Below are 26,113 nucleotides of genomic sequence, written 5' to 3' on the forward strand. Positions count from 1 at the left end.
TGTTCCTCCCATGGGTAGGAGGGCAGCAAGCTTTAAGGCACTGGAGACTGTTGCCTGCTCTGCCATGGTATTTCTTTGTCAGCCTGGAGATGTCTGTCCTCCTCCTTTGTAGTTTTCCATTTGTAACAGGGGGAGGGAGGCCGTGCCAGCACTTGGGGTGGGAAAGTGCTTTGCTCAGTTAAAATCCCTGCTCTTCCCTCTGCCGGCTCCCCCTGCACCCCCAAGCCCCGGCACCCGACTGCTTTCTGTAGCTTTGACATATGGTAGACATTCTTCCAAAGGCACTGTTTCCTGTTTCTGCCTGACATGGAGATACAACTTCTAAGAATACAGTAGAGATGATGAGGAACAGACTCAGGCAGCCATACACATGCCAGGACGTGCAAGAATTTAGAGAATTTTGTCCATTTGCCAGTACCCAGGCAGAAAATCCTGGAGCAATCTGTAAGGGGACTTGACAATCCTTTTATTATAAGTCCTAATTTAAGTACATTGTACTCAGTAATTTGGGGGTTGGTTTGGTTTTTTTTTTTTCCTATTTGTCTTTTTTTTTAAGCTGTTGTGCACTGCTTACAGAGGAACAATAATCCAAGTAGAGAAAGAATGAAGGAAATGAACTCCTAGGGTGTGTCCCATGTGAAACTGCCCGCGCAGGCTGCAAACACTGTGTGAATCCTTATCTAACTGAATTATCAGCTCACCACGAAGCATTTGTCCCACTTTTTGAGTGTGTCGAATCCTCGTTACATTTTCATGCTTTTATTCTGTGTGTCACCTGTTGGAAACAGAAATCTAAACATGGCAGCTCTCCTTCAGCAGCAGTGAGGGTTACCACAGGATGTTTTCTCCCCCACTGTTCCTTGACCTCTGATGTTGCGTGGGTTATCTGAGGATTTATTTTCAGAGAACAGTAATTCTAAAGGGATTTTGATCGTAGGTGTGAAAATGCAGTAGCTTAAAGCTGGGAGATAGCAGGATTCACAACAAAAGCATTAGCAGCTCCAATACACAAAGTTATAAGATAGCTGATTCTTGCATCAAGGTCTGTGTGGGGGGGTCACTGGATTTTTTAACACCACCAGATAAAGGGAAAACTTTGTGTAGGGTCAGACAGATTTATCCCTGTCTTCTGGACTGAATTTGAGTCTTCTACTAAGAAGTCAGCTCAGTAGTTGCTATGTGCAGTGCTCAAGTTTCAGTTTTACTCTATGTAGATATGATTAAAATATTCCTGGGTGGTTGTGGTTGAGCCAGAGCTCATGTACCTCGTGTAGGATAAAGCCAAGTTTGTGCTTTTGCTGGCAGCAGGTGTGCTAACTATTGTACCTTGCACTGTATTGCAGCTGTTACTGCTAGCAGATAAACTTAGATTACTATTTCTCTCTAGGATTGTGTGTCAAGTTGGAGAAATGAAGGTACCTAAACAAGGTCAAATTGAGGTTAACATCAATGGAAAATTAGGTAAATCACCAAGTGATGTGCAGTTTACATACCAGGTAAGTGCACTATTTGCATTAACCTATTTTAAGCTTGGTGCATTGCTTAAATATGAAGTTTACCTGTTAAGCACTTTTGTTTGCCTTACAAACTTTATTTAATCAACAACACTACAGCTCAAGCATGTTAGAAAACACTAAACTCAAGCATTTATTTATACAGAAGGTATATCAAAACCTATTCTCATCAGTAGGTCAGTCTCAAAATAGGATGATATTTGCAATGTCAAAGCTGCAAAGATGTGGTATAAAAGAAGTTGCAGCCAACTTATTCAGCAGTGACATGGTATCTCCTGAGTGTCAGTACTGAATAAAAACAAGTCAGCACTGTAAAAAATTAGGTTCTTCAGGCACACAGTTTGTGCAGTTTAATCACTGTGCTTAGGCTACTAGTGTTCTTAATTGCAGGAATTAATGCGTAGCAGCTGAAGATTGAGTGCATTAATTTTTTTTAATAATTTATTTCATTCAAAAATATGGCATGCAGAGATACAGACAGCATGATTTGAGGCAGATTACATATATGCTTTGTTGTCAGTGTCACTGTGAAGGAGGATTTAATTTGTGTTTTTAATTGCTTTTCCCTAAGTGTGGCCATTGGTTATTGCTGTTCTAGCTGCAAGTAGCTTTGTGTGTATCTATAAGGTCTTCCAAATTTATAAGAGCCTGTGATAGCTCAGAGGTTTAACTAATCTCTGTTCTCATCTTGATATTTAAAATTATGTCTATAAAATCTGTAAATCTATAAAATATAAAGGATGTGTTACAGCTTTATCATCTCCCATATTTTAACTTCTGTCTCATTAATTCATGATACTTTGTGAGAAGGAAAGGACGCTAGTCAGCAATATGAGGTGGAATAAGTCAGGAATAACATTCAGCTAAGAGAATATTCTGGTTTTCATAAAAGAGGCTAGAAGTGTTGGGTTGTTTTTTTTTTTCTTCATTATTTTGGGGCAGTTATCTCCTCTCCCTTTTGGTATCTCTGCAAAAACACACATTTTGCTTGAAAATGATCTTCTGCTGTCACAACCCTCCTCTGTTCCTTTGTGGAAATGTAGGTTATAATTAAGTCTTCCTTTGTCAATCGTCTCATTTATCTTAACAAGAGCAGGAAATGTGCAGAAACGTCATGTCCCATATTTGTGTCCTCACTATCTCTGGGACAGAGTCTATGACATTACACTGTGTATGTGTTATACCAGTTCTCCTATCCTCCTCCTGCACGTAAAGATTACTTCATGGTTTGCGTGAAAACCACACAAAGAAGGTACAAAATGAATTGAAATGTAACGTGAAACCTTCATGTAGGCTTAGAAAACCTCTCTGGGAACTTGTTCTGGTGGGACTCCCCACTCAATGCAGCTGTGAAATGAGATGAGGGCAGCAGCCACTGCCTACCACTGTTTGAGGGAGAGGTTCCCAAATGGCTGTCACGCCCCAGGACAAGCTGCCGTGCAGAGCTATCATCCAGGTGGAAGTTTTCCTGGAAGTCTAAGACTTCCTCTATGCCAGTCTCTGAATGGATTGATGTTACTGAAATATCAGATACCTAAAGTAGCTGCTGATAAAAAAATACATCTTTATTTACCGCAAAAACTCTTTCCATGAGGGCTTCTTTACAGAATGCAAAGCAATGGTGAAGAATACAAAATCATCAAGCACAGCAGTTCATGCCTTATAACTGGTGAAATTGGTTCCTTGTTTCTTTTTTTTTTTTTGTTCCACGAGAAAATGAAGCCAGCTGTGGTAGTATTAAAATCAGTGCAGGGCTGTCACACTCATGCACACCTCTGCAAGTGTGACATGAGCGCTTCTGGCATCAGAACAGATGGTCCGAACAGCCAGCCTAGGCAGCTGCTGTTTTAAAAGTTGCATCTTGATTCACTGTTGTTTTCGGGCAGTTTCTTGGTGGCTTGCTTAAGGAGATACACAAAATCTGTGCTTTATTTAAAAGCTCTACAGTTAGATATACAGAAAAGAAAGTACTTTTCAAGAACCTTTCTAAAGTAAGTCTCCCATTATATATTTTCCTTTTTCTTTGGTACTTTATCTTCTTCTCTACTGCTGGTAAATACCAGCTGTTCTGCCTTGTGCTTTGATCACCCTCACAGCACAATAGCTTCAGCTTTAGCTGTGTCCACTTGAAATGAAGTGTGTGGCAGCACCACGCAGAATTGTACAAGCAACTCAAGGAGACAAGGAGCTGCTCAGCCTGATGTCTCTGCAGAGCAGAAGTGTCATCATACTGTCCAGTCTGGGGTCCACACATCTGGCAGGTGGCTGCTGGCAAGAGCACATAATTAGTTATCAGGTACTACTACACCTGGCTGTGTTCAGCGCTCAGCCAGAATTATTAGATGTGTTTTTAGAGCTGGATTGACAAGCATCAGCAGTCAGCACAACCTGGGGCTTACATTTGTGCTTCTGCTCCTTTCTGCCAGCGCAGTGCTGAGCCAAGCAGCAGGTGAGACTTCCACTAGTTGGGTCAACAATCCAGTTAGAAAGGAAGCCCAGATTTCAATTTAAAATCATTTCTGAACTAAAATGCCCTGTTCCTTAAAAGTCTGTGCTGTATTGTAAACATCTCATCTATATTTGCTGCAATAATATAGAGAGAAAGTTTTATGTCCCCCTACCCATCACAATTTCTTCTATCCTGAGTGTTGTTCAAGCACAGACATTCCAGTGAAATTAAATTCTGGTAACCTCATCCTCCTCCACTGACCTTTTATTGTTTGTTTCACTATAAGCAGAATCAAGCAATAACCATTCTCCTTTTTATTGAAATAGAAATGAAATGATGATAAATTTTAATATCCAGCTATGCTGTGCCTCTGACAATTTGGCTGGTCTCTATGCAGGAGGAGCTGTGCCATGGCTAAAGGCCAGTCCTGCCTTTTGTTTGCTCATCTGATTGGTTGGTTGATGGCAGTGAGAAATGGAACTGAAGGTAGAAGTTTAGCTTTCCCCAGCTAAATGACCCAGGCTACTGATACCATGCAAGTTTGCTCCATTCTCTGAATACCTCATCTTCAAATTCAAACCACCAGAATGAGAGCTTGGCTCCAGGTTCTTCAGTGCCTGTTTGCAAGAGCAGCTCTGTGAGCTTTAGTCTGAGTAAATTAAAAAGATTACATGGTTTTAGAAAGCTCAAATAAATGTAAGAAAGGGGGACAAATTATAGCCTGATCTGAAAACAAACATGAAGATGACTGCTCACTGTACTGGGAGTTTGAATATGAATCTGAATGGAAGGATAGATTTAACAAGGCACTTCTTTTCCACCGTAATATTTCTGCAAACCAGTACTTTTTCTGTTATCTTCATCCACCCTCCGTTTTCCTTCCTGATGTTAGAGGCTGTCGCTCTCACCACCACAGAGCTATCAGAGCCACAGGGCTCCAGTGGAGGCTGAGCTCGCTGCTTGATTCTTCTGCACAAGTCTTCACCATGGCACATCCATTTTGCACTGTAGTTTCAGGGAGGACAGTTTACATGGCTCATTGCCATTATGATTGACGCTAGTAAACCACACACCCACAGCAGTCTGGAACTGCTGCCAGAAGACAGTGGCTATGTATTATTTTTCCAGATAATAATAAAAGTTCTGAAGCACATCTTGTCTGTGTGTCAGCCTGCACAGGGGCCAGGAGAACTGGGTAGCTCAGAGGTTTTGGGAAGCTGTCCTTTGTCATGTGGATGTTATTAGACCTAATTCTCGATCATCTGTAAATATATATCCCTCCATTTGGTGCTTGTGGGTTCTGCTTGAAAGCTGCCCATGCACAGTGGTGCACGATATGCAGGCGTTGCAGTCACACGTGCTTCCGTTTCTCCATCAGAGCTGCCAGAAGGGCTCTGTGGTCTGCTCAGAAAATGATGTGGTCTCTACCTCAAGACAAAATGATGCTGCCCGTGGTCCAGACCATCCATTGTTCAGGATATCAGCCCTGTGCCTAAGCCTCCCACCCACAGCAGTTGGTGTGTGTCACTTGGCAGACGCTCTGCCTGCACACCTGGAAGCATTTGGGCAAGCTGCAGGTTTGCACAAAGCAGCGCCAGGAAAGCACGGCTCGTCCCACCAGCCTGCATTGGTGTAACCTAGAAGTGAAGACTGGCTATGTTGTCCCTGCAGGCCCACAAGTTGGGCCGGCTCAGGGAGCAGCTGCCAGCGTACACAGTGGAAATTGTCTGCCTGCTGTCCTGTGAGTAGGTAGCAAAGCCCCAGCCAGAGGTCACTGTGGCAGGAGCTGGCAGGAGGGAGCTGAGGTGATTCTGCCATTTGCTGCCCACTACACCCACTTGACACATCCATCTGTTGCTGGCTTCCCCTCATGCTGCAGCTGGCAACTCCCACAGCACCGTGGGGATATATTCTGCTGTCATCTTCTTCCCCCCCTCCACTTGTCTCTGCTTGTGGTCTGGAACAGTTGCTTTTTTCTCCAGCATCCCCCCTTGAAGCACAGACATTATGCAAGGTCTCTTTGCATCTCCGTTGGTCTCCCATCCTCTGTTGCTTTCCAACTGTTTTGAATTTCTGGCCTGGCCTGAGTTTCACCTATAGCCTGCTTGGTGGCTGGTTGTTCCTCTGATTTTCTGCATTAGTGAAGGACAAAGGGAGAACCTCTTCTATCTCAGTGATGCAGCTCTTGGGCTGGAAATTTCCTGTTGTAGCTCAGTAATACAGCAGTTAGTATCCTTATTTACAGAGTCATGCCGCAGAATATATGAAGTACAGAACATGTTTGGTGATAGACTTATAGAAAAGCAGAGATATTGGAAAAGAAGATCTGCAGAACCTAAGTGGTGCCCCATAGGACTGCAACCCTCTTGTTCTTGCACGCTGTGTGAGGGACCAGAATTGAATTGGCTGGACACAGCTATGTAAACCAGAAGAGCTGCAAAAGCAAATAAACATAATGAGTGAAAAAGAACATTAGTCGACGTGGCAGATCAGATCCTGAGTGCAAGTCAGGGAATTGAAAAGGAAGCTGGGGGAAGGGTTCTGTGTTGCACCTGTGTATCTTTAATGGATAAACTGCAAAGAAGCTGGATAGCAGGAAGAAAAGGACAAAAAAAGTAACCCTGCTGTTAGCCAGATAAAAGCTATGCTTCGATCGGACACCAGCAGACACAGACGTCTAAAATTCTATGAGCACTTTCAGCCTGTAAAAAGTATCTTTTAATAGCACTGTAATCAGAAACCTAAAGAAATAACGGATCACCATCCTAACTGTGCAGAAAGACTGTCTGCAAGCCATAAAATGTTAAAGATGAAAATGTTCATTCTAGATTAATAAACAGGATGAAAAATACAAGAGCTCAGATGGGAGTGCTCAGAGGGGCTGCAGTAGCTCTATCAGGAGTAGTAGTCATGTATGTTGCTAATAAGTAAGTTTGTTGCTAAATGCGATTATAAGTGGAACAGACGTGGAGATAATTTACCCTCCAGCACGCAGAAAGCATGAAACTACAACAAATAATATATAAGCATTTCTGTGAACAAATGTGCAAGTATGTGGCAGCGGATGCAAACAGAAAGCAAGGAAAGGTTTCTGGCTCTACCAAAGAAAACAGGACACTGGAAAGTGGCCTGAATGTGAAGTCATACACATGCTTGGGCCAGAGCAAGCATTTCTGCCAGGACTCTATTTTCCCCTCATACCTGTTTGCTGATGAAGCACAGTGTGTTTCAGAGAACAGATTGTTGCAAGAATATGACACTACCATGAGACACAACCCAAAAATACAGTTTGTGAAGCTCAGGTCAGTCCAGGATGCAGGAACGAGGCAGGGTTCAAAGGAACGTGAGTGTAAGTTGCAAGTAATTCATTGGTGTTGAAAAAAGAATAAATGCTTTTGCTACTAAAGAACATCATCCTGTTTGAATATTATACACCATAAGCAATGTGCAAGGAGTCTACTTAGAAACCATCATTGTCTCACTGCTTCAAATTGAAGCAGATAACCACTGCTTTCAGGTAAGCTGTATCAACAGGATCAGCACTGACTATAGTCATAAAGGCAGAACAGGTAACCTATTTGCAGCATTATTATTATCCTTCCTCTAAAGCTACCTTGTGGTTATCAAAGCCCTGGAAACCTGCTCATCAGCTCACAGTACTCACTTCACAGTCTGGTACAGCATGGCAGACATGGGTCACAGGTGCACACTGAGACCTCTCACTTGGAATTATTATCTCTACCAAGGATTTAAGGAAAGTTGGTATGTAAGAGATATAAATGCTCGAATTTCCCACAGCTGAAAAGCTAAAATCTGCTCTGACCTACAAACAAGTAATCCTGTTGAGATCAAATTGTTTCTTCAGGATAAATCATTCTGCACCTGTTGGGAGCAAGCTACACCTGTTGAGAAGAGATCCTTTCTCAAATGGCACAGCTGAGGATGCACATATCAAAACTGCAAATCCACATCCTACAAGTACAGTACCTGATCATGAAAGGGTAAGGTGGTGAGAAGTTCTGCTGAGAGATGACCTACATGCCTTGACTGGCCACTGTGCAACTGATGGCCATCAGAGCAGGCTTTTAAAAATCAGGCAGTCAGAAAGCCCAGGCATGGGGAAACCTGTTATTGCAGAAGAGATTTGTGCTCACTCAGACACAGTATATCCAGAAGACATTAACAGTATTTGTCCAGTGACCAAATGTGTCCTGTGCCTAGACCACTGCAACTTGAAAAGGTATCTGCCCATTTCAAGCAAAAGAAGAAAGGGACTGCAATGTACACAAACTATGATTTTCTACACTTGAAGGAATTGTAAAACAAGGGTTAAGTTAGTGGTGGTAGGCTTGCTGTGTCCACGAGAAATGAAGCATTGCCAAACCTTGACAAGAGCTGATGTTTTCCAGAAGAATTACTACAAGGCTGCTATAAATTCCATATAGGACACATAATCAAATGTTCTGCTTAACATCATAATTGCAGTAAGCACTGTGGTGCAGTGTTGCAGAAAGTGTGACGTCCCCCAGGCACATTCTGACTTTGCAAACAGATACGCAGATGCGGAGGAATTTAAATGGAAGCGGAGTGCTTTTGATTCAGGAACTGAAATGAGAAAAAGGAAGAAACTAGGAGAAAGGAAATCCTAGAGAGGATTTTGAAAAGGTGGGATTGCAGATCTCACAACACTTGGGGTCCTGGGCTTATAGGTTCATAGGTTCATAAGGTTGGAAAGGACCTACAAGATCATCTAGTCCAACCATCCCCCTATCACTATCCCTACCCAACTACTAAATCAAATCCCTTAGCACCTCATCTAAACGCTTCTTGAACAGCGCTAGGGATGGTGCCTCAACCACCTCCCTAGGCAGGCCATTCCAGTGCCTGACCACTCTTTCAGAAAAAAAATGTTTCCTCAGGTCTAATCTAAATCTTCCCCGACGCAACTTGTGGCCATTCCCTCTCGTCCTGTCGTTATTTATCAGGGAGAAGAGGCCCACCCGCTCCTCACCACAACCCCCCTTCAGGAAGTGGTAGAGTGCAATAAAGTCTCCTCTGAGCCTCCTCTTCTCCAGACTAAACAATCCCAGCTCCCTCAGCCGCTCCTCATAAGACTTGTGCTCCAGACCCCTCACCAGTTTTGTTGCCCTTCTCTGAACACGCTCCAGGGCCTCAATGTTCTTCTTGTAGTGAGGGGCCCAAAACTGAACACAGTACTCGAGGTGCGGCCGTACCAGAGCTGAGTACAGGGGGATGATCACCTCCCTGCTCCTGCTGGCTACACTATTTCTAATACAGGCCAGGATGCCGTTGGCCTTCTTGGCCACCTGGGCACACTGCCGGCTCATGTTAAGCTGAGCATCAACCAACACCCCCAGGTCCTTTTCCTCTCTACATTCTTCAAGCCATTCCGCCCCAAGCCTATAGCATTGCATGGGGTTATTGTGGCCAAAGTGCAGGACCCGGCACTTGGTCTTATTGAACCTCATCCCATTGAGCTCAGCCCAGCTGTTCAGCCTATCCAAATCCCTCTGAAGGGCCTCCCTACCCTCAGGCAGTTTGACACATCTTCCCAACTTGGTGTCATCTGCAAACTTACTGAGGGTACACTCAATTCCCTCGTCTAGGTCATCAATAAAGATATTAAACAAGATGGGCCCCAAAACTGACCCTTGGGGGACACCACTCGTAACAGGACGCCAGCTGGACTTAACTCCATTAACCACTACCCTCTGGGAACGGCCCTCCAGCCAGTTCTCCACCCAGAGAAGAGTGAACCTGTCCACACCACGGGCTGCCAGTTTCCTCAGGAGAATACTGTGGGAGACCGTGTCGAAGGCCTTGCTGAAGTCTAGGTAGACTACATCGACAGCCTTTCCCTCATCTACCTGTCTGGTCACCCAGTCATAGAAGGAGATGAGGTTGGACAAGCACGACCTGCCCCTGGTGAACCCGTGCTGGCTGGGTCTGATCCCTTTATTGCCATGCACGTGTCGTGTGATCTCCCCCAAGATCATCTGCTCCATAACTTTCCCTGATACCGAGGTCAGGCTGACAGGCCTGTAGTTCCCCGGGTCTTCCTTACGGCCCTTCTTGAAGATGGGAGTCACATCAGCAAGCCTCCAATCTTGTGGGACCTCTCCAGATAACCAGGAATGCTGATAGATGGCAGAAAGTGGCTCGGCAATCACCTCTGCCAGCTCCCTCAGCACCCTTGGGTGGATCCCATCTGGCCCCATGGACTTGTGGCAGTTCAGATGGAGGAGAATCAGTGCAGGTTGTAGTGGCTGAATTTTTAGCACTGCCCAGGATTTAGCCCAAATGAGAAGGGCTTGCTTCTTGATAAAAGCAGCAATTTTTTATCATTCAAACTAGGTTAGCAGTGAAGGAAAAATATATTCTCCAGACAATCTTGTCTTCATAACTGTATTTCTGAAATACACTTTCTGGCTAAGCTTTTCGGTGAGCTACACCTTCTTTGTTGATACTCTGAGAAGACCAGCAGGTGGGCTGCTGCAGCTTTGTGCTTTGAGCCATCCATGAAGATTTTAGAAGAGCACTAAAGCTTGCTCATAGTGCAATGAAATGTTTATTAAAATGGTTAAAAAATCTCAATCATTTATTTAATGATATATTTATCATATCTACTTAGTTTTCTGGAAGGTCTTTAAAAGGAGAGGAAAAGGAAACGGAAAAGGAAAAGGGAAAATATGTGAAACAGATAACAGCAAATTAGAATTACTGAAATTACTGGCTCCATCTCCTTTTAGCTTTTTAACTGTTAGCAGAACCAGAATCTTTCTAATAAAAACAGGAAATTCTGGGGAAAGTGGAACAGGTACTTTTTCTGCTTCTTCATTACTGTTGTGTTATTCATGAAGGGGCAAATGTAGGCTGTCAATAAAAGGTACCACAGAAATTGTTTCTTAATGATTCTGCTTTGAGTTCATGACTTGCTTGGTATTTGCTGATTGTTAGCAACTGAAACAACTGTTGCCCTGCCAAAGTTACGGATCATATATCCCAGCTGAGCTTTAATGGTGTAATTATTTAACATCTTTGTATAAAAGCTTGGCAGGTATTAGAAGAAAAAGATACACAATATAAATAGGTTCTTTTTGTTGTTGTTGTTTTTGTTTTGTTTTGTTTTGTTTTGTTTCTGAGGTAGAGTGGTATAGAATTTGTCCACTAATTTTTTAGTAGTTCTCAAGGAATACTGACTTCTGGAAGTTATCCCTTCCACATCTGTCTATCTGTTGCTGTGGATTTTTACTGGACATAGTATAGTGGTCCGATATACCTAACACTTTATAGTGATTAAAACTTAATCTGAAGTTAATAAAAAGCATCGTTTTCTACCTATCTGTTTAGGTTAAATAATTTAAATAAATAACTGTTTGGTAAAATTTTATGAGTAATACAATTTCAATTATAGAATTTTTAATCAACAGAATTGTGTTTCAAAAAAAGTGCTAATGAGCTTTTTTTTTTTTTGTGAAGAGCAGATCTGGACATGTTAATTTAAGCTTTAGATGTGACTTTTAAAACTGACCTACTCAAATCTTTTATTTACCCTTGTGTAATTTCAATTTAGGTTAAATCAGCAAGCAATTAAATCTGAAAAAGAGTATGCACAGAGAGGGTTGTATAGATCTAAGTAAGCAGTTTTAGTCAGCTCTATTATGTTGAATCAATGTTCCCTTTTATTTAAACTATGCTTAAAAATTACTTTGAGTAAATTCCTTACATAAAATGTAACTCAAGTGATGTATTAAATTAAAAAGAAATCAGAGGTTAGTTCATGGGAGCAGTCACGTGCTGTAGCATCGTACATCTTGAGAAGTGAAGGGTTTACAAACAGATTTCTCTTAGGGAAGAAAAGCAATTGACACCCAATTAGTGTTAAAGCATATTCCTAAAGCTCAATGACTTGAGAGCAAATTGCAGTTGTCATTGTGGATTTGTGAAGTGTGCTGAACCGTGATGCATTCCTTCAGAGGGAAGTTGCTCAGACATGAAAGTATATAACGAGCACAGCAAGTACAAGTTCTCTATGTTTCTATAATATCAGTGCTTCAATAAAACAGATTTGTCAAGTAACCACAAGGTCAGCTGAATGCATTTTTACAAATCCCTGCTATTTGATAAAAACCTATCAATGGCTCACTGAGCTTTTAGCCAAACTCCAGTATACCGTTCCCTCTTCTACCAGCCATTCACAAACTGCTGTGTTTGTAGCTGCAAGCTGACACAGAGATGGCAAAACTGTTTCTGAGCATGGCCTTCCCGCCTCTGATCATGTTCACCAAGTGGGCATCTATGCAATGTGATGGTGATCAGGTAAACCTTAATCAGCAAGGGAAGTCCTTAGATGTCTTTGCTCTTGTTTTATTCATAGAATCATAGAATCATCTGGTTTGGAAAAGACCTTCAAGACCACCAAGTCCAACCATTAGTGTGACCTGCCAGGTCCCCTCACTGTTGACCATATTGTATATACTGCACAGAGCATAGCCCCAAGGCTGGGCTTCACCATCATCCTTTCATTTTAGCAAGTTGGCAAGCAGCATGTGCTGAAGCCAGGCTGGGTGATCTCAAGCCACTTACGTGGCTTCACTCACACTCTTAATTCAGAGTTGTCCTGAATAGCAATGATTTTCTCAACTGGGAGTAGGGACCACTTAGGGATGAAGTAATTAAATTGCGCTTCTCATGAAAAGCCTTCACTGTTAATTTATAGTATTTGTCATATCTCTGGGAATGCAGACACAGAAACAAAGAATGAACTGAGAACAAAAGGAGTGAACTTACTTGAAAATTTTCTGAAAATTTTCATGACAATTTGAAGCTTGTTTCAATTGATTTTAAGAAATCCTTTCCAGGCTTCTAAGTGTATAAAGGAAAGTTTAATGTTTTTTGTTTGTTTGTTTTTTCTCTTCAAGCTCATTGGTCAAGAGAGAGATAATGCTCTTTTACTGCAATTTAAAGACTTAACAAGATAAATGGGATCTTAATGTTCTTTTTGTATAATATTAATTCTGAAAAACTTGTTCTGTCTCTCCCGTCAGCAATGTAGAATGTAGGAAAGGGTAAGGGAAGGTGAAGGAAGGTAGGTTCGGCCATAAGGACATCTTAAGAATGAAAACAAAATTCAACATGAAACTCGCACAGATTTAATGGCAGTTAACACTAACTATTGCAAATAGGAAATTTGAGTTCATACTAAGCCTTATAAAGTAAAGTATTAAGAAAATATTGGTACATTCACATCACATTACTTCTTCCTTCACTCACCATGAGTAATGATATACTTTTACTTGAGGAGACTTGTCCTTCATTATTTTAATCTTCTATTTTTTCAGGTAATAATATTAAACTACAATTATCTATTATGCCAGTTAATACTGTTGTAAATTTCATTTTAAATTTTTTAAGTGGTTTGATCACTTTCTCTTTGCAGGACCCTCACCCCACTGGAATAAGACCTCAAAGTGGTCCACAAGCAGGTGGAACCACACTTACCATCACTGGTATGAACCTGGCAACTGGTTCCAAGAAGGATGTTCGTGTTTTTCTTGGTAGCCAGCCTTGCAATGTGTACGTACCCTGCATAACAGTACAGAGTTGTATCCTAACAAAGCACCAACTTTTTTCTGGTGTTTAGAAATTACATAAATCTATTGTCTATCTCTTACTGATAGTGACTCATGCTGTGCAGTGTGGTTCTGCACATAAAGTTCAGACAGAAACTCAGAGGCTTCATCTGGAAGAGGTAGCTGCAAAAATCACCAAAGTTGAAGTACTCAGTTATGCAAAAAATTTTAGTTTCAGCTCACTCAGCTTGACTGGCTGCTCCAAATCTGGCCAAGATCTCGCTCAACATCTCCTCAGTGGTTCCATATACATATACACTTTTAATCCCATTGTGCCCCTTGTCTTGTTCCTCTCAATTCATGATCCTTTTATTAATTGCCACCCTTCTCTCCCCCCAAAAAATTGAGTGAGATGATGTGTGACATCACGTTGTGTTTGTACACTATTCTTTTTATATCCAGTTAAAAACTCTATATGATCTGGAGAAAATGTTGCCTACTCGTGCAATTAATTAATGCATAGCAAAAATAGAGGTTTTTATTGTTGTTATTATGAGGTACTATGGTAAAGAATACAGATCACAATAATGTTAGTAACTGAAGATATTTTCTTTATCTTCTGCAATCTAGCACTGAATTTGGAGATGAGATTGTTTGCGTTACAGGACATAATAGCAAGGTTGAAGCTGTTGGAGTCACAATGCACTATGGAGAAACAAAAATTGTTGTACCAGTGCAATTTTCATACAGTGAGAATCCTACTGTCACCAAGTTCAAGCCAGTAAATAGCTTCAGCAGGTAATTAAATGTTTGTCATAACTTCATTTACAATTGGGTTACAATATGTTATAGCTTTTCCTCCATATAGAACAGTTCGAAATAAAAACTACCATAGTCACAAACATAAAGGTTGTGAACATTCTTAACCACAGCTGATGTTGAAAGTATTTTGTTTACCTCCAAATTTCAATCATTTCAAAGCTAAATACTGAAACCAGAAAAGGTAATGAGCTTCTTTTAAATAAACGTGTATAAAAGAGAAAGATCTGAAGCATTTCAGAAAGAGGTCAAGCAACATTATCTTTGTATTGCTTAGAGGTCTTTACCCACTCTACAGGAAAGATCATCATCTGAAAGTGATATAAAAAGTTTATAACCAAAAGGTTTCCAGCCATTCTTCTGTTCAGCTTATAATAAGTAAGCTGGAAACAGATGAATGTTATGGCTTATCATATTTTTGTCCTGTGAGGAAAACAGTATCTTTAGGAAATCTAGAACAGGATTCTGTAAGGCTTTTAAAAGGAGTGGTTTGTCCTGTATTGATACCCACTTAACACTCCAGCTGGTATCTGTTCATTCAGTACAACATTCCTTCTGGAAAAATGCTGACGTGGTATCAATTGTGAAACCAAAAGAAGTATGCTGCTCTACTGTTAGCAGCAAGATTGCAAATCATTTATCTTCTTGTCATACCTCTGGTTTTGAGACTAATTCTGCAACTGGTTCAGGGACAGGCTGTGGCCTTTCCTCTGCTGTTCCCTAGTATTCTGACCGTTCACAGAATCACAGAATTGTAGGGGTTGGAAGTGACTTCTAGAGATTGAGTCCAACCCCCTGCCAAAGCAGCTCCCTAGCCCAGGTTGCACAGGTAGGTGTCCAGGTGGGCCTTGAACATCTACAGAGAAGGAGACTCCACCACCTCTCTGTGCAGCTGTGCCACTGCTCCGGCACTGCACTGTGAAGAAGTTCCGACACACATTTGTGTGGAACTTCCTATGCATCACTTTGTGGCCATTTCCTCTCGTCCTATCACCACACACTGCTGAGAAGAGTCCAGCCTCATCCCGTTGCCTCCCACACCTTATATACATATAGAGGTGGTCAGTGAGTCTTCTTTTCTCAATGCTGAACAGACTCAGCCCTCTCAGCCTTTCCTCAGAAGAGAGGTGGTCCAGGGCCTTTTTCATCTTTGTAGCCCTCTGCTGGACAGCTTCAAGGAGATCCCTGTCTGTTTTGTACTGGGGAGCCCAAAACTGCATACAATACTCTAGATGAGGTCTCACCAGGGCAGAGTAGAGGGAGAGGATCACCTCCCTTGACCTGCTGGCCACACTCCTTTTAATGCACCCCAGGATCCCATTGGCCTTCTTATCCACCAGGGCACACTGCTGGCTCATGGTCAACCTGTCATCCAGTAGGACCCCCAGGTCCCTCTCCTCAGAGCTCCTCTCCAGCAGGTCATTGCCCAGCGTGATCTGATGCACGCAGTTATTCCTCCCTAGGTACAAGACTCTACACTTCTCTTGTTAAACCTATTGCCTATTGAGCACAGTTAACAGAGAGGAGTAGAGATGTTTCTACTTCCTTTCAGGAAAAAATTCATGACCTTAAAATAGGATAATAAAAATAAAATTGGCCATGACTTCTCTGAGAGGAACTGGTACCTGCCTTCTTGTATATGGAGTAATTGCTTATGTAAAATTTTATGTGTTTTTAATTCTTGCTTTTGATTTTTGCTTGGGTGGTTTTCGGGCCTCAAGGGTTCTTTGAGAGATCACTAGTGATTTACTCCAGGGTATTTAAAGTACTTTTTTTTCCTCCTTATGAACTGAACCTTATTTTAATGGATTGCTCTGAGGATTGCTATCCTTCTCAATCTGTGTTACTTAGAAGCCTTCAATTCCCACTGGCCACTTGCATGCATTCTTCTTATGTGAATGCATTCTCTTCTAAAGAATATGTTGCAAATGAAAAGGAATAGGGAAGCCAGTTCCCTGCAGATCTATGGAAAATATGCTCACCTTTATCTCTGTGTGTGGTAGGTGGACTGAGGTTAACAAAAACATTGCAGAAGTAAAGCACACAAAAGTAGGCATCATTGAAAAGCTGCTGATAAAATGACTTTCACTTTTCTATTCTACTATTTTAAAAATAATTTGACATTGCTGTTTTTAAGTGCTGTTGTCATCAATTGCCTTATTGGAAATTCTTTGTGTAGAATATCTACATGTCATGTAGCCATTACATAACTGTTTTCAGTGGAAGTTGTAGTGCTGCAGGATAAAGTAGTTTATAGGTATAGTATTTTGCCAATTACTTGACTTCTTTATTAATTTTGTCTTTCAGTGGAGGGAGAAATATTACAGTAACTGGAACTGGGTTTGAACTCATCCAGAGTTTCTCACTGATGGTACATGCAGAGCGTCCAGAAGCAGGCAAACTGAATTCCAAAATGGTAATTTTCTTTCATCTCTCTTAAGGCGTCACAATGGATGGATAACATATAATATATTGAAAGAAAATGCATTTGAGCTTGCCCACTTGAATTCACTGGGCTTAAGGTGGAGTGATGTTTGAACAAGCTTCTGGGTCTGTTCTGGATCTCAGTTTAGGAACAGCCCCCTCCTGCCATCTTGACTTACATTTATTTGCACCTTGTAATCTTCTGATTTAAAATTATTTTCATTCAGAATGAATAAGGATGGAAGAACTAAGCTTTGAATGGTAAACTGGATATATTTCAAAATTTGAAAGTGGTATAATTTGTCTTTGTCTTTCCCCTCCCTTGAAAACTTTAGAAATTTGTCTGAAATTCCTACAGTATTGTATTGTTGGCTTTGCACAGTTGGTGCCTTTCATTTTCTCACAGCTCAACAAAAAAAATCTTCTCTTTCTTGCTTCAAGCATATTCCACTTATATCATGTTCCCCCAAAAAAGACATGGAAAATAAAGTTAAAAAAGAAAGCAAGCATTTCTTGCATGTAATGTTAAGAACTGACATTATCTGTAGGTCTCAATCTCCCACTCTTCTCACGAAGGTTGCAATTTAATACCAAGATTGAGAACTTAAAAAACAATCTTCCAGTAAGAATGTGTTTTAAGTCTTTTTTTAAGGCTAGCTTTTCAATCTAAGACTGTCATGTGGCTCACTTTCAAAAATAATTATAGAGTTGTTAATCTGTATTTCTAGTGTTTTACGTGTGGTTCAACTTTTTGAGTATGCCAAAGCTGGCTGGATTTTGGATTCTATCCTTTAAGAATTTAAGAGGAAAACTGCCTACATTTCACAGTCTGAACTGTGAAACTTGCTTACCTTAAATCCCAGCACAATCTTAAACTATTTAGCTTTTTTGTAATAATTTATTCATGTATTTTTCTGCCCCTCCTCGTGTATGCTCAGCATCTCCTCAACTTTTTAGCTTAATTCTACATTACATACACTTCATTCTCGTTTCTTTTTCATCTTTTTTTTATCTTTTGTTTTACTTCCATTTTTGTAGCAATATCAATTTTTAGGAGAGAAGCTATCAAATGGCATTTGATTTCTCTAAGTGAGAAACTGAGGTCTTAATAGAGGAAGTTTTAAGAGTTCATGTTAGTGCCGTTGGCGGTGCGTGTTAGTGTTGTTGGCTGTGGTTTGTGTAAGTGAATGGCTGAAGGAGTTTGTAGGATAAGAACACGTATGTAATTGGGAGTGAGGTGAGGGACAGATCAACGGAATTGTTACCTTGCAGAGATGAGTGGCAATTAGTAAATTTTATTCAGAAATTCACTTTGTAATTGTCTTGAATTTCAGTAAGATATTCTACAGCGTCAGTAAAAAGAACCTATTTGAGACACTTAATGGTACAGAAGATTAAACTTCCCATGATAACCTCTTAATCTTAGAGCAATTTACTGATACAAGCCCAGTGTTGTCCAGAGCCACAGAGTTTGGAGGCCATGGAAAGTGAGCTGTTTTGTTTTGTTTTGTTTGTTTTGTTTTGTTTTTTTCTGGGGGCTGCTGCTAGAACATAATGAATCAAGAATTTATTCTGTCATTTTTTTCTTTTCTTTTTAGCAAGTATCACATACTTTGTTATTTTTGCTGAATGAAGAGGATACAACTTCAGTGTTTTTATTCTACAGTGTGGTGAAGTTATCAACATTTACGTATAAGAACCAGTCAAACTTTAATGTTCATGTTCTTCTTGTCTTGTTTCTTATAGTTCATTGGAAACTGTGTTACAAGACTTAATGAAACCACTGTGATTTTTTCTTCACTACCAATATTGGAAGATCCAGAAAACTATAACATTACCACTATAATTCTAATGGATAATTATCAGTTGGTTGTAAAAAATGAGAGCCATTCATTTACATATGTTGCAGACCCAACCTTTGAAAATTTCACAGATGGCATCAAAAAGCAAGTCAACAAACTTATAAATGCAAAGGTAAATTTATTAAGAGATGACTGTTTACTCATTTTGTCCTTGATGCATGTATGGGATTTTTCCTTTCTTTCTTAATATATACTGACCAGCTCTTTGTTATCGTATTTAAAGTTCTAGAATGTCTTACCCCTGCTAGATGATACATACTGTCTCTCCTTTCCCTCCCCTGCTCTTCTCAGAGGCATTTGCTCCTTTTGGCCATACTTTGGGTTTCCCCAGAACCCAATTCGTGTTGAGTCTGGCCTTTGGAAATACCTTCTTCAAAAAAACTCCCATGGACTGGAGAGAACTTTTTTTCCTGCATCAGGAAGGACAGGAGAAGGAATTACATAATTCCCCTCCAGTCTGCTCTTCAATACACCACAGTATGAATCACGCCTGCTTCTCAAAATGATCCAAATAGAAACTATCAACTTGCAATTTCTCATCTCCCAAGACTTTGCCTTAATGACTTACCCTCTCATTTTCTGTCTAGGGCAGTAACCTGAACAAAGCCATGACAATAGATGAGGCCCAGGCTTTTGTAGGTGATGAGCCATGCAACATAAAAACACTGACTGAAACGGACCTATATTGCGAGCCACCTGAAGTACAGCCTCAACCAAAGAAAAGGCAGAAGAGAGATATGATCAATAACCTTCCAGAATTCATTGTAGGTTACCTTTTCAATATAATGTGTACTGTAAAGAAACTCTTTGCAATTCTTCCTTTCTCCAGCTTCTGCCTACTGTGTAGAAGATGCCACATGTAAAGATTGTTCCCAAGCTGCTGAGCTGTATGTTCTTTACATGGGAGTGTAAAATTCTATCTAAGCAAGCTGGGAATTTGTCTTCCCCTGCAAAGCAAAGTGAAACTATTTCATAAAATAAAGTGCTAGTGACCTAAATGATGTGTAAATATTCAGAAATGATTCTTTTGTTTGACAGATTGAGCTCGGAATTCACTTAGTAAGAATTACTAAGAATTTAGAGCACAGTTGAGAAGTGAACCTCTATCCATTTGCCGTTCTTGAGGCAAGTGTCTGTGCTTATCTATTTAGGTGAAATTTGGACTCCGTGAGTGGGTCCTCGGAAGGGTGGAATATGATACACGTGTGAGTGACATCCCACTGAATCTTATTTTGCCACTGGTACTTATTCCTATGATAGCAATCATCATCATTTCTATCATCTGTTACAGGTAAGAAGTTCCTTTAATTATGTCTTTTCGGTGTCCTAAAGTTTGGAAGGTAATATCTGATTGTTCCGAGTTCAACCTACAAAATATCTGTATAAATTTTCAGAGCTGTAGGGTTAAGAAAAGCACTTACAGCTGGAAATATGACTGAGCACCAATTTATTCCTCTCACACACACCAAATTCTCTGGTGTCAGTCAACACAGTCTGTGCGTTATCCGTTAAGCACAACAACTGGTCCCAGGTTTGCCTAGTGCACAATTGCAGACAAAGTGGCACACATAACATTCTTGAAATGGCAGCTAAAGTGCCTCTCCTGAAGGATATAACTTACTCTGCATACATATCCATCCACATTTATACTGCCTCAGTCAGCACTGAAGCTCCAAGCTGGATGTGTTTGGCTAAGTGGTCATTTTAGTCTTGCAAGCTGAGATAAATGTTACCCACACACAAATTTCACGATTAATGATGAAGTTCGCACTTCACAGAGGGCCAGAACAATGTCTGTACTTCACTTGAGACCTACTTAGCACAATTTTGAGGTTAGTAATGCATTGGGCTCATGCACAGACCTTAGGAGGAAGTGGATTTCATTCTATTGGTATGGATCAGCAGTGTAGATGTCCTGTAGCCTCCTTGGTTTGCTCCTTGATGCACATCCTGGATGCCTCACAGCGTAGAACTGCAAGTAGTCTTTGTTTGGTACATGCAAATTAAGTTTATGTACTGAATATGTAGGGTTTGTATGTAGAAATATAATATAATAAGCTTGTGCTTCTCAGGTTTCAAATCTCTACCCCAGCATGCTTTCAAGCAGCAGGCCTGTGGTGGTGCCAGGGTGATTAGCACTAAATGAAGATTTGGGCTACTGATGTTATTCTCTTACTCCATTCTTGCTCTGCCACTAGTGTTCAAAAGGAAATCTAAGCCAAGAATTGTCCTCCAGTCATCCCCTTTTAGAAATTCTTTGCTTTTACAATTTATAACTTTTTAAAATCATATTTCTATTCCATAAAGACGCAAGAGCCAGCAAGCAGAAAGGGAGTACGAAAAGATTAAATCACAACTTGAAGGCCTGGAGGAGAGTGTCAGAGACCGGTGCAAGAAGGAATTCACAGGTATGACAGATATTTGTACTGCTATGAGTCCTCTTGAGCCATCAGAAGACCAGTGATGCTATCTTGCTAAAACTTCCACTTGAGAACAAATAATTGAAAGTAGATCTTGGTAGTCTTGATTGCAGATATTGACACACAGCAAACATTTTGCTATTACATATGAAAGTCATAAATTAAGTAAAAGAAGGAGTTGACGTTCTTAAAGGAAATGGACAGATTTAGTTTAAAGGAAGCACAGAATTTTCTACTATGAAATAAAAATAGTTGAGATTGGGGTTATTTATTGTTATTTATATATCCACATTCTTAATGTGAATGGATTGACAGAGTGGAAATAGATGTTTTCAGTGACTAACTGTCCGCTTAGTATTTAGTACAATGGCAATATGTGTCGAGTATATACATGAAAAAAATATTTTTAGAGCTGCAAAATGTATTTGCAGCAATCAGTCTGCAAAGGGATAATTGGAAAGCATGCAGGAAAGAAATAGCATGTTGTACCATTTATCATGGTAAGACCCTATTTGAGAAGCTAGCTAATTGTTCTGTATAAACGTAGAAGCATCATTCCAGGGAGGGCAGCAGGAGGTGTGTAGGCTCAGCATTTCTACATGTTGAACTACTCATTGCAATACTTAAATTAAGCATCTGAATGAAAACATTGTAAATATTGGCCTAAATTAATACCATGAAATGTCACCTCATTATCTAATTAGACTTGCAGTGGGGATGTGTTGAAATAATAACTAAAAAAGCCACAGGTTTTATTCCAGAGAGAAGTATATTATTTCATGTTGACAGCAGCTAACAAGGAGGATTGAATTAAGCACCAATTTGAGTTTAGAGTTTGAAACTAACGTTAGGACCTTGGGTATCTCAGTGACTTCTGACATCCTTGAAGCCTCTCCAAGACTTGTTTTCCGGAAATTTTGGAGACAGAATGTTCTTTCCTTGTATCAACTTTCTCTGGAAGGCTAACTCTTTCCATGTTCTAGACAACTCAGAAGCAAGTCTTTGAATCAAAAATTGTTCCTAGAGAAGCTTCATTTCAAACTGCATTTTGAAATGTAAAAAAGTGTCAGTCAAGGTTAACAGCTCTCCCTCCCACTGCCTCCCCAGTGCAACATCATACTCATTTCTGAAAGGAGAAGGTGCCTTTCTCTTGTTGACTCTCCCTGGAGGGTGCTACAGGCTCCTGCTGTTTGGTGGGTTGAAGGTTCCCCTCTCTGCTCCATTAAGCACAAACATTGGGGAAACAGAAAGCACATGCAAGGAGCAATGTAGTTTCCAAACTGCATCCACCTTGGCTGACAGTAAAACGAAACACTGAAGTCAAAACACGTTCTGGATTCACAGTGTAAAGTTATAATGACAGCAGCATGAAGTACAGACAGTCTGAAATATGTAGAACCAATAATAGCCAACGAAAGAGCCATCAGGGAGGAAGTACAAATACCACAGAGCTGGAAACCACTAGACGCTCTCTCTCTTAGGGGTTGCTGACTGCTCTAAAATAAAGGGGTAAATGAATGCATATGAGCAATAAAATTGCAGAGACACGAGGTCACTATATTAATTAACATGGTATTCTAGTCAATCAACAATACTGGGTAATTGGAAATCCTTCAGCTAAAATAGCTCTTCCGAAAGATGATTCCCTAGTTGTTGTCCTTTTAACAAATTCAAAGCTTCTGAGTCCCACAGAAGTGCTTCCATCAATTTCAGCAAGACATTTAACCTTCTTCCTTCCTGCCATTTCCTTACTCCCAATTAAATTAGTGTTCTTTATGCATTAAACTGTACTTTTCCTGCATTGCTATATGTTTTTAAAAATAACTTTTATTACTTCATGGATTCAGAGGAAATAGGACATACTTTGAAAAAAAACTGAAAAAGCAGTACTGCTATGTCTGTTTTTTGCTCTTTGCTGCAGTCCTAGGTTCATATGTATGAACTTGCCCAGACATCTATTAAGGCTCTCTTTCAATAGATGTAAACAAGAAAACCATCTGTGCTAGAGACAGATGCACATGTCACCAGAGGATTAGCTGTGGTCATAGTTAACAGGATAATTGGCAAAAATAACAAGAGAAAAACTGAGTTGAGATAGAGTTTTCAGTGATGAGTTACTTCTTCTACCTTGCATGCTACCCAAAGAGATTGTTCTACCAAAAACAAAAAAAAAAAAACAAAAAAAAAAGGAAAAAAAAAGAGTTTTTTTTGTTTGTTTGTTTGTTTTCTTAATCAACTGTCCAACTGTGTTCTAGATCTAATGATAGAGATGGAGGATCAGACAAATGATGTAAATGAAGCTGGAATCCCAGTACTGGACTACAAAACATACACAGACAGAGTCTTCTTCTTGCCCTCCAAAGATGGGGAGAAAGACGTGATGATCACAGGGAAGTTGGATATCCCAGAGGCTCGGCGGCAGACTGTGGAGCAGGCTCTGAACCAGTTTTCTAACCTCCTCAATAGCAAATCATTTCTCATTAATGTGAGTATTGAAGTAGATTCACTTTATCTCTTAGCTTGGCATACCTTGGCATTCAATACAGTAGGTTTCCGAGTACAAATGCATCAAAGTCAATAGAAATAAGCCATTTTCTTAAGGTTCTAGTTCCATAGTAATGAAAGACAAATCTATGTCACTGCAGCCAGAACTTCCTGGAGTTGCAGACAGGCGCGTTCGTATTTCTGTAGGACCAGCCAAAGCATGTAGCACAGCCTTAGTCATCATTACAGGGGCTGCAGGAAAACAGATAATACCTGATCTGCCATAAAAGGTACTGTTACATGTTAGCGTACATTTATCTTTAAGAAACGTGGCCAAAGGAATCCTGATTCCCTCCTGGTTCACGCAGGGGCTGTGATTACCAGTTACCTGCTAGAAGCTGTCAGCTGGATTTCTCTCTCAGACAGTCCAAGACATAGGCTCCTCCAACCAGTAACAAGTGCCCTATTCATGAAAATGATTGATGAGTACTCAGCTCCTCCGAAAAGATATCTAATTGCTCACTCTCAAAAAACTGAGCTGATTGTCAGACACCTAAATATAGATTTAGGCTTCTACCTACTTCTTATTCTTAAATGAGGCTCCAGTGTCGAGCTAGTTAATGGTAACATTACAGTTTCTGGCAGAAGAGAGCACATTCCCAGGTGCACTTACTTAGATTAGTGGCTTTATGATATGATGTGAAAGGACTGGGAATTTGGGAAAGAGGAGAGCTGATTTTCCCTTTTAAAAAAAATGTCACAGAACACATTCATTCCTTTTTTTCTTTCTTTTTCTTTTTTTTTAATTAAAGCATCCTTTTTTCATAAGGCTTCAGTTAAAATATATTAGCATTCCATGGATTAGTCCAGTGGACTGTGTATCTAAAACCAAATGATAGGTAACATATTCTTACAAGTAGTTCTTTCAAACTTCTGATAACTTTTCCCTGTTGTGTTTAGGTTACTGTTAAATAATATTGCATATCTTCTTAATGCAGACAAGTGTTGAGGTTCTTCACAAAAACATCACCTGACTTGATTTTTCCATTTGTTTTCTGTTTCAGTTTATTCACACACTGGAAAACCAAAGGGAGTTCTCTGCTCGAGCTAAAGTGTATTTTGCATCTTTACTGACAGTAGCTTTACATGGAAAACTAGAATACTACACTGACATCATGAGGACGCTGTTCTTAGAACTGATGGAGCAGTACGTGGTGGCCAAAAACCCAAAGTTGATGCTAAGAAGGTTTGAATGATTGCTATATTGTTCTGTAGTTCTCTGTTATCCTGAAAATGTATTTCTTTTGCAACATGACTGTACTAAAACACCACCTACATGTGGAAGTCAAAAACACCCTCACCCAAGCGTATTAGGAAGACAGCTTCACCAGAAGTAGCTGTGGAAGGCAAAAGCCAGACTGTTAGCAACAGATTTCCTTATTCACATTGCTGTGACATAGAATCTGTATCAAGATTACTAAAGCATCTACCTTACTTCAAAATACAATAATGAACATTTCATTTACTTTTTAATCTAATTTTATTCCAAATTATCTAGCATTTATACCACACGTCATCTCCGTAATGAGCACACATAATCAGCTTTCATTATGTATTCAGTGAAGGCTTACACTAATGTTTTTAACCCTCCTGTTATCTCAAATCCATTACAAAAGGCCTTGCTGTGCACACGTGTTTTGTAATCTGTGGGGTTGCTTTCCCAGCATGTGCACTTCTGGGTTAAATTTTTAGCTCTTCTTACAGCATAGGCACAATTTAAGATTTCGCATAAAGACTGTGCTTTTTAGTAACGAGCTGAAGGTACTCAGGAATGATGAGCAATACAAAGCACTTATCATAAAGCAAGTACACGCTCTCAAGAATCTGTAGGGAAATCATTGCATTAGGAGAGTGCCCGCAGTTAAGCATGTAAAAAATATTACATTTCAAGCAACATTTTTCTTTAAAACTTTGTCATTAAGTGCTGTTAACTTACTTGGCATTGTTGGTTTTTTTTTAGATCTGAAACAGTTGTTGAGAGAATGTTGTCTAACTGGATGTCTATTTGTTTATATCAGTACCTCAAGGTAAGAGCTGAAGTCTGTTGCCTTTGGGGTTTTTTCATCAGTAATACTTAAACATGCTGCATTGAGTACATCTTTGATTTTTGCTATATTGCATTTTATTTCCTTTTAACAGGACAATGCTGGGGAGCCTCTTTACAAATTGTTCAAAGCCATCAAACACCAGGTTGAAAAAGGTCCAGTGGATGCTGTACTGAAGAAAGCCAAGTACACACTGAATGACACAGGCTTACTAGGAGATGACGTAGAGTATACACAGTTGGTAAGCGGAGAGTGATTAAGATGTTATAAAAGTACTTTCCTATTATAACGAAGACCTATAGTGTTAAGAATGTACATACTTGCTGAACTACTGTGATCTGCCAAGAAATTCTGATCGGGAGCAATACTGTATTTGGTCTGAACAAAGCAAGTCTCCAAGCAGGAAAACAGAGTTATTGTGTATTTTCTAAGCATTAAATTCC

The 26,113-nt window shown here is 40.2% G+C and overlaps 1 protein-coding gene across 2 annotated transcripts in view; it reads left to right on the plus strand.

Annotated features, from left to right (window-relative positions):
* The window catches only part of PLXNB2 (plexin B2), a 174,132-nt gene that overhangs the window by 124,994 nt on the left and 23,025 nt on the right, over nucleotides 1-26,113 (plus strand). For both annotated transcript variants that reach the window (XM_065743529.1, XM_065743530.1), the window contains 12 exons: nucleotides 1,388-1,496; nucleotides 13,424-13,560; nucleotides 14,187-14,354; nucleotides 16,683-16,791; nucleotides 18,546-18,773; nucleotides 19,249-19,425; nucleotides 19,813-19,952; nucleotides 20,969-21,069; nucleotides 23,337-23,566; nucleotides 24,630-24,811; nucleotides 25,586-25,652; nucleotides 25,765-25,911. In XM_065743529.1, coding sequence (XP_065599601.1) covers nucleotides 1,388-1,496; nucleotides 13,424-13,560; nucleotides 14,187-14,354; nucleotides 16,683-16,791; nucleotides 18,546-18,773; nucleotides 19,249-19,425; nucleotides 19,813-19,952; nucleotides 20,969-21,069; nucleotides 23,337-23,566; nucleotides 24,630-24,811; nucleotides 25,586-25,652; nucleotides 25,765-25,911 — 1,795 coding nt within the window. The remainder of the gene's footprint in view (nucleotides 1-1,387; nucleotides 1,497-13,423; nucleotides 13,561-14,186; nucleotides 14,355-16,682; nucleotides 16,792-18,545; nucleotides 18,774-19,248; nucleotides 19,426-19,812; nucleotides 19,953-20,968; nucleotides 21,070-23,336; nucleotides 23,567-24,629; nucleotides 24,812-25,585; nucleotides 25,653-25,764; nucleotides 25,912-26,113) is intronic.

The sequence above is a fragment of the Cyrtonyx montezumae genome, unplaced genomic scaffold (genome assembly GCF_038088225.1).
Source record: "Cyrtonyx montezumae isolate F1298 unplaced genomic scaffold, pur_monq_1.0 scaffold_3, whole genome shotgun sequence".
Lineage (NCBI taxonomy): Eukaryota > Metazoa > Chordata > Aves > Galliformes > Odontophoridae > Cyrtonyx > Cyrtonyx montezumae.